General features: G+C 48.7%; 1 protein-coding gene across 2 annotated transcripts in view; it reads right to left on the reverse strand.

Moving 5' to 3' along the window:
• Positions 1 to 257: 257 nt before the first annotated feature.
• Positions 258 to 9,366, reverse strand: part of igfbp3 (insulin-like growth factor binding protein 3) — a 23,910-nt gene continuing 14,801 nt past the window's right edge. The window contains exons 4-5 of one of the 2 annotated variants that reach the window (XR_014569444.1): positions 2,307 to 3,460; positions 2,235 to 2,253 (exon numbers count right to left, since the gene is read on the reverse strand). Coding sequence is in view for 1 of the 2 variants with exons in the window: in XM_083768167.1 (XP_083624293.1) it covers positions 3,335 to 3,460 (126 nt within the window). In the remaining variant the exon portion in view is untranslated. Of the gene's footprint in view, positions 3,461 to 9,366 lie in introns of both variants that reach the window. The other variant, XM_083768167.1, reaches the window with a different exon arrangement.

Genomic DNA, 9,366 nt, shown 5'->3' on the forward strand with positions numbered 1-9,366 from the left:
ATTGGACCTTTGCTTTATCCTCTTTGCCACATTCCAAGACTGAGGGGAGCCTGATCACATTCAAGGACTTGTGCCAGACTGATCCCCGTTCTCATTACCAATATGCCTAAACCACTTCATTATGAAAAAGGAATTTGGAGATTATCTTTTATTGTCTATCGATGAGTCTTGCTTTGAACATTTAGGCGTTTAATTACCTAAATGTGAAAATGCAGCAGAAAGTTCATACAAATGACAACTAGGACAATAGCTTAAAATAGTGTTCATTTTTTATTAAAAAAAAACAAAACATTAAATACAAATTAAAATTGAACAAAAACAAAATCATTTCTTTCTCAAAGAAAATAATAGCTGTGTGATTTCTAGTTTAGTAACATGAAAAGCTTAAAATCAAAAAACTCTTTTAAAAGGATAAAACACAAAATGAAATGAAAAATTAAGTACATTTACCCGTGAACAGAGAGAAATTCTTTAACGTGACCGGTGGGGGAGGGTGGGGGGAGCAAAAAAATCAAAAGGTGACATACAGAGGTGACCCTGGCTCTGCATGACAGAACTGAGACTTGGATGGCAGGGTGTGCATGGGGAGAAGGGACGTAACTGAGTGGTGAGAGGTTTAGTGGCTCCTACACAGCCAATGAACTCAACATGACCAGAGACCTGAGTGTCCTACTGACATAGAGAATAGTCCCCCCCTCCCCAACCCTCCCTCCATTCCTTCCAGGGTACTCACTCACCCGCGGGGGGGCTCGGAGCTTACAAAATGACCCTGCTGAGAAACAGCAGTAAAACAGTTTTCATTTAAAAAAGGAAATATATATAGCCTATATATATATATATATATAAAAAAAAAGAAACATTCATTAGTGATTATATTCCCCCAAAATACGTTGAATCATAGACTTTATTGTGCAATCGGTGAGTCACTGAATTGTTTCATAAGAATAAAAAACAAAACATAGTTTCGATCAGCTTATAATTCTTTCTTAGATAAATAACTTTCTTTTCACTTTAAGTACTGTACATGATGTCTAGTCAGACACGTAGCTGGCCAGGAAATAATAATAATAATAAGATTTTATATATTTATATATAAAAAGACACGCTTACAAATATCATGGGGGAAGGGGATAGCTTAAACATAATTTTATGTTCCGACCCCCTATACATCAAGTCTTCGAATAGAATGGGATATAGCACCAAGAGCTTGGTTGTAATTCATTTGCTGTTAGCTTTTTTTGTGTGTGTTTTTTGTCTTTGTTTATTTTTTTTAGTGAGTGTACAGCCGATTCCATGCTACCGAGCTACTGGGCTAGCATCCATGCTACCGAGCTACTGGGCTAGCATCCATGCTACCGAGCTACTGGGCTAGCATTCTTTGTCGGCGCTCTACACTTTTCAAGTCTCTTCTCTTTTTTATTTACACAGGATGCGGGAGAGCATCAGACAGGAAGCTCCTCAGCGGACCCCCCGCCTCGTGTGAATGCATATTTGGTGCCGTGTCCACCTGGTGGAGTTATGTTGGCATGAAATCATTTGTACAAGTGTTTTCAAAGAAATGAAAACAAAGCAACGACAATATAAGAAGGAAAAAAAGTTGCATTGAATGGAAGTTTTGAGGGGTGGGGAGGTGGTAGAGGAGGGGGTGTTCTATATAAGTTCACTGTCAAAAGTCCTGCTGTACCGTCGTTTTCCTTTTATCTTCTTGTCTTTCTGTCTCTCCCTGGGTTTTTAATATTGTTTTTGTTTTCCTTACAGTATCTCGCTGTCTCGTCTGACGTTACCTTGCAGGAAAGGTATGCAGACGCAAATAGGTCCAATCGTCTTTAACTGCATGCGTTGGCGAGGAGCGGTGCAGCTAAAGTGCTTTAAGTGCTTGTGCTCAGGCTTGAAGCATTGGGCAAGAAGGGAGTCAGTGGAGGATGGGGGGGGGGGGGGTAGAACCTGTGACGGAGCAGGCCGGGCACGCAGGGCACGTGCTATAGTTTGAAACAAGCCTACATCAGTGTACATACACACTGCTGTCAGCTAGAGAAGTGAAGAGGAGCAGGGTGCTGGGGATGAAAGACAGAGAACATCGTTGGTGAACTTGGCATGTGTGTGTGTGTGTGTGTGGGGGGGGGGGGGGGGGGATACGTTTAGGCACAGCAAACAGAGGACTCACAGGGGCAAACATTAGGGTTCAGGATAAAGGCTTGAGATGAGATTAGAGCAATCACAGTGGTTCTCAAACCTTTTCCATTTCAAAGGCCACTATAACTCGGAGAGTGTACAAAATTAAAGTGTAAACTCTCAGAGTTACAGACCTATAACGATCCATTTATCTGAAACCCCCTCAAGGAGCCCTGAGGGTCCATGGACCCCCTCTTTAAGAACCACTGGTTTAGAGCACCTCACCACCTCAGACCACATGGGCCACAGGGGTGTGTGTGTGTGTGTGTGTGTGTGTGTGTGTGTGGGGGGGGGGGGGGGGGGGGTGGGTGGTACATGGGTAGGGGAATAGTGAAGCGAAAAGGAGGGGTTTTAAGAAGAGGGGTCAGGGGCACATAGCTACGGTTCTAAGGCACTGCACCTGTCCGAAATACCTCTACTTCCCCTCGCCCTGCCCGTGTCCCTATGGGGAGGGGGGAGGCCCTCAGCAGGCCGAAACCTCAGAATGGACCCTGAGCCTGAGAGCTGATGTTTTTATTGTTCGTTTTTTCTGCATTGTTGAACTGAGGAGGGAGATCTCTAAACAGAATGAACTGAGAAGGGACATCTCTAAACAGAAGCTTTTTGAAGTACAGCGTTTACACAAACACTTTGGGATACCACACACATACACACACACGCGCGCGCGCGCGTGTGTGCGCAGACAGGCACATGAACACACGTTGCGGTGGGGAGGGGGGGTCACAGTCACAAACGAGTCCTCTTGAGTGAGTGAGTGGAAAAGTCCCTCCTTCCTCTCTCTCTAAAAGAATAGTGCAGACGATAAGATTTCCCTCCTCTCTCACTGTAGAGAGGATGGAGGTTTCCTTAGCTCAGAGCAGATAGCCGTGGCTGACAGAAATCTCGGCCAATGGCCTTTCTAGGCTGTGCTCCTCTGTCTTTCTCTGACACCCCCCCTTCCTTCCACCAAAAAGTCCCTCTCTCTCTTTCTCTCTCTCGCTCTACCCCTCTCTGACAGACCACATGACTTGGAGTCAAAGGTCCAGAGCTCCTTCCAAATGATTACATAGACTAAATGCAGGAGCAAATTTGTGTCTCTCTCTCTCTCTCTCTCTCTCTCTCTCCCCCCCCCCATTCTCACTCTCTCCATACGCTCTCGTTCTCCCCCGTTCGTCCCTCTCTCTCATTTGCTCTCCAGGTTGTAGCACTGTGTCTCGCCCCTCTCCTTGCCATCGTAGCCTGGCAGTGGTTGGCCGTACTTGTCCACACACCAGCAGTAGCCCCGCTTCCTGCCTTTTGACGGGCGGCACTGCAAAGAGACCAGAGGGTGGGGGAGAGAGAGGGGGCGGGGGGTTAAACAAATGTATTACCTGAACATTCTGTTTGTTATATTAAGCTACAGTATTGCTATGGCAAAATACTGTATATTTGTTCGCACTGAGTGTGCGTTTGCTTCACGTGTCGGAGAAGGCCGATCTATGAGCTCACAACGCATGGTGGCTGCTGCGTGTCGTGAGCACTATATATACACCAGTTTTAGGAAAGGAGCCTTCAGTCTCCAACAGGTAGAATTGTGCAGACAAGGTAACACTGGCGTGGTAAGAGACCATGCAGCACACAGACACCATTCAGCGGGTACTGACTGCCCTCCATAGTGTTGGAGTGGGGGAGGGAGGGAGGGAGCCCGTGGACATAGATTAGAAAAACAGGTTGACAGTCTATCACTTTGAGACGCGTTGTGCAAACAGATTAGCGTTTCCAAGGTGAGGCCTTAAATTGACACAAATGTATCAACACCCGCTCGGATGAGCACTGAGCGTGTGTGTGTGTGTGTGTGTGTGTGTGTGTGTGCGTGTGTGGAGGTGCTATCCCTGCCCTCCCTCCTCTCTGTTGCCCTTTTAATTTTGGATGTATGTCAGGAATGAGGCAGAGTCATGCCTCAGCAGAACTCTAATAAGACAAACATCACATAGATGAGGAGGAATGCCCTGCATGCCAGCCTCTCTCTCTCTCTCTCTCTCTTGTGTGTCTGTCTTGGACACACACCCACTATAGTGCAGCAACAAAGCCTCGTGTCTGGTGGTTGGGCATCATTGAGACCATATATGTATCGATCTTGGGAAAGAGCTATTCATTTAACTCCCAAGGGTGTACAAATGGACCCTTTCAGTTTTCTCAAGAAAATGCACAGATGCTGTTAAAAAGCCAAAGGCTGAGGCGAAGTTTGTACTATATCAGGCCCATGGGCTCAAACCAGTGGGGATGTACTGAGAAAAAGTAGATTATTTTCGATAGAGAGCAGGGGGGAGGGCGTGTGTGGAGGTGTTGGGGAGGCGGGGGGGGGGGGATGCAGTGAGCGAGTGAGAGTGAAGGAGTGTGAAGGTAAACACAGAGTTGCTAAAATATTTGCCAAGGCCAGGGCCGTGGGGGAAACCAGCACTGCTATTCTGGGCAGCTGGCAGACACTCAAAATCATCTGGAGCTGATTATGGCCTACACACACACACGCACACAAACGAAGACACATACACGTGCGTCTGTGTACTTGTGTGTGTACGTGTACGTGTGTGTGTGTGTGTGTGTGTGTGTGTGTGTGTGTGTGTGTGTGTGTGTGTGTGTGTGTGTGTGTGTGTGTGTGTGTGTGTACACATAATAGTGCAGACGATGTGTGTGTGTGTACACACTACACACACACACACACAATGCACGTCCATATATATATCCACACATGCATGTGCAATGTCATTCAGTTCCACTCTTCATGACTGAAGGCTCTGACATGGCTACATTTATGAACTGTGTTTATGGTACGGGACACAGCATTGCAGTATGATCTCTGTGTAGGTCTGTTTAGAGACCGACATTATGAGCACTGTTTAGGGTACTTAAGAAAGAGCACCGTGTGTCAGTTGACTGATCTATTTGTTCCGTCCTAAACCTTAACACCAGAACAACCTCTTCCTACACTGTGAGTGGAGAGACACAGACAGAGAGACAGATAAACAGGCAGGCAGGCAGACAGACAGGCTGCAGACGTTCAGACGTTCAGACAGACAAGACGTTCAGACAGACAGACGTTCAGACAGACAAGACGTTCAGACATTCAGACAGACAAGACGTTCAGACAGACAGATGTTCAGACGTTCAGACAGACAGACAGACGGTAGTGTAGACTAGAGTGTGACCAAGTGTGTGTTTCCGGTGCAGTCCACATCCACGTGCACACTGAGTGTAGGATCAAAGGCAGTTTTATTGAGACTGAAGCCTATTAAAATACCTCGTTGACAACTACTGCAGCAGTCTGCCCTTTTCTCACTCTCTCTCACAGCGCTACCATGCCAGGGATCTTTGTTGTACTTGTATCCCCATGCCTCCCCGGTGCCATCCCCCCCCCATGCCTCCCCGGTGCCATCCCCCCCCCCATGCCTCCCCGGTGCCACCCCCCCCCATGCCTCCCCGGTGCCATCCCCCCCCCCCCATGCCTTCCCGGTGCCATCCCCCCCCCCCATGCCTCCCCGGTGCCATCCCCCCCCATGCCTCCCCACAGTGCCACCCCCCCCCATGCCTCCCCACAGTGCCACCCCATGCCTCCCCACAGTGCCATCCCCCCCCCCCCATGCCTCCCCAGTGCCACCCCCCCCCCCCCATGCCTCCACAGTGCCATCCCCCCCCCCATGCCTCCCCGGTGCCACCCCCCCCCCATGCCTCCCCGGTGCCATCCCCCCCCCCCATGCCTCCCCGGTGCCATCCCCCCCCCCATGCCTCCCCGGTGCCACCCCCCCCCCCATGCCTCCCCGGTGCCATCCCCCCCCCATGCCTCCCCGGTGCCATCCCCCCCCCCATGCCTCCCCGGTGCCATCCCCCCCCCCCATGCCTCCCCGGTGCCACCCCCCCCCCATGCCTCCCCGGTGCCACCCCCCCCCCCCATGCCTCCCCGGTGCCACCCCCCCCATGCCTCCCCGGTGCCATCCCCCCCCCCATGCCAAAGAGACAGGCAAAGCAATGCTTGAAAATTGGCTTACTAGTTTAAACTTATTGACCCCATAAACCCAGAAAGGAGGGGGAGTAAGTCTAACATAATTAATTTGTCGCATTACTTCCAACCAGACCAACACCAGACCGAACTGCTGGAAAAGGGGCTTTCATTTGTTCCAACTCTGGACATCTACAAACAACAAACCAACAGATTAAAGAAAGACCTTTCCCAGTATCACCGCAGACTGAAACTAGCCACACACTTTGGAATGGACCAGACAGGAGAAATGGTACAGCCATTTCGACCAGGTTCAAACTGGGAACCGGCTGATACGGTACTCCCAAACAGCCTTAAACAACTAATCAAGGATGACCTAAATACGGTAAGACACATTCCAGGGCACATTAAAGAAAAAGATAACCTCACATTAGCACAAACCAGGGCACTTAGAGAACTAATTAACAACAAACAGATCGTAATCAAACCAGCAGACAAAGGCTCCTGCATAGTAATTATGGACAGACACCAATACCTGTTAGAAGGTGAGAGACAGCTTAACAATCGGGATCATTATAGGCCATTAGACCAACCAATTTACCTAGAGACAGCGAAAAAAGCCCAAGCCATTGTTAACAAACTGAGGGAAAAAAGACACATAAATGCCAAGCAACATAAATATTTAATAGGACAGGACAGCCCTCGAGCTAGGATATTTTATCTTTTACCAAAAATACACAAGAGCCCGGATTCATGGACAATACCATATGAAGTTCCACCCGGTAGACCAATTGTGTCGGACTGTGGCAGTGAGACTTATCAGACAGCAGAGTTTATTGAATACTTCCTAAACCCACTGTCGATAAAACACCCCAGTTTTATAAAAGACACTTACGATTTTGTGGACAAAATTAAAACTATTATAGTAGGAAAAGAGGCCTTGTTGTTTTCGATAGATATAGACAGCCTCTACACAAACATTGAGACAGAAGCAGGCCTACTGGCAATTAAAGAAGTATTTAATAAGTACCCAGACACAAATCGACCAGAAGAGGAATTACTCCAATTACTAGACTTAAATCTAACCCAGAATGATTTTTCCTTTAACAACAAATGTTATCTACAAATCAAAGGGACGGCCATGGGAAAGCGATTTGCACCATCTTATGCAAACATTTACATGAGCATATGGGAACAGACAGCACTAGAAAAATGCAGACTTAAACCAACACATTATTATAGATTTCTGGATGATATTTTTGGAATATGGGAACATAGCAAGGAAGATTTCCAGGAATTTATTGATGTTCTTAATAGCCATCACAGATCCATAACGATAAAATTTGTGACACACACTGAAAGGATTGACTTTCTTGATGTAACAATCTTCAAGGGCCCAAACTTTAACACAAATGGGAAACTAGACTTAAAAGTATTCTTTAAAGAAACAGACACCCACGCCCTATTACACAAAACGTCATTCCACCCGACACACTGTTACACAGGGATAGTCAAATCACAACTACTAAGATTCCATAGGATTTGCACGCAAAGAAGTGATTTCAAAATAGCTTGTAAAACACTATTTAAAGCACTTAGACCAAGGGGATACACTAGGACATTCCTCCGGAAAGCTCAAAGTACTTTTTTAGAAATAAGAGTACGAGATCCAGGCCCTAAATTGGCCCTGATAACCAGTTATTCAACACAGAGCACACTAGCCAACAACAGAATAAAAAGGAACTTTGAGAACCGAACGGATGATCTTCTAAAAGATTATAAAATTATATCAGCCTACAGAAAAAACAAAAACCTTAAAGATTATCTAGTACACAGCAAACTAAAAGAAATCAACGCACCAGCACGCGAGGGACCAGAATACTTCAAACCCAAACAATTAGTCAAAAATAGAACTACAAAACGCGTTTTAGAGATTAAACAACGATTAACAAGCAGAACGAGCAACTGCATTTACTTAATCACATGTAACAAATGTGGTTTACAATATGTCGGAGAAACAGGGAAAACAATAGGTACAAGGCTGGGACAACACAGATACAATATTAACAATGGAAGAAAGACAACCACAAGATTTGTGCAACATTTTATGGCTCATGGCATTGAAGCTTTAACATGCACTGGACTGCAACACAATCCCAACTGGACAGTGGGACAAAGACGTTTTAATGAAAAACAGTGGATTAAGAACCTCAACACGGATTTCCCTGGAGGCTTAAACATACCTAAAATCAGATCTTGAACACAACAAAACCTAAACGCAGGATTAAACTGGAGAAATCTAAAAATGATTGGATCAGACTTCCTTCAAATACATGGCGAATACATTTATTCCTTGCACTGTACCTACACATGATGCGACCTGCGGTCGCATCATGGGTAGGCACAGTGCACTGAAGTCTTTCAAATCCTCCCCGGTGCCATCCCCCCCCCCATGCCTCCCCGGTGCCATCCCCCCCCCCCCATGCCTCCCCGGTGCCATCCCCCCCCCATGCCCCCCACAGTGCCATCCCCCCCCCCATGCCTCCCCGGTGCCATCCCCCCCCCCATGCCTCCCCGGTGCCATCCCCCCCCCATGCCTCCCCGGTGCCATCCCCCCCCCATGCCTCCCCACAGTGCCATCCCCCCCCATGCCTCCCCGGTGCCATCCCCCCCCCATGCCTCCCCGGTGCCATCCCCCCCCCCATGCCTCCCCACAGTGCCATCCCCCCCCCATGCCTCCCCGGTGCCATCCCCCCCCCCCATGCCTCCCCGGTGCCATCCCCCCCCCCCATGCCTCCCCACAGTGCCATCCCCCCCCATGCCTCCCCGGTGCCATCCCCCCCCCCCATGCCTCCCCACAGTGCCATCCCCCCCCCCATGCCTCCCCGGTGCCATCCCCCCCCCCCATGCCTCCCCGGTGCCATCCCCCCCCCCATGCCTCCCCACAGTGCCATCCCCCCCCCATGCCTCCCCACAGTGCCACCCCCCCCCCCCCCATGCCTCCCCACAGTGCCATCCCCCCCCCATGCCTCCCCACAGTGCCACGGTCTGAGTCTGTGGCCAGCTTCTATTTTAGCCCTGACCCAGCAGAAGAGACCGCAGAGAGGAGCTTAACATTGTGTTCCTGTGCACCAGTTCATGATGACAGAGTCCTGTGAGAGTGCGTGCGACGTGTGTGCGAGCATGTGTGTGTGTGTGTGTGTGTGTGTGTGTGTGTGTGTGTGTGCATGCGTGCGTGTTGG

This window comes from Protomyctophum parallelum, assembly GCF_964188405.1.
Source record: "Protomyctophum parallelum genome assembly, chromosome: 6".
Taxonomy (NCBI): domain Eukaryota; kingdom Metazoa; phylum Chordata; class Actinopteri; order Myctophiformes; family Myctophidae; genus Protomyctophum; species Protomyctophum parallelum.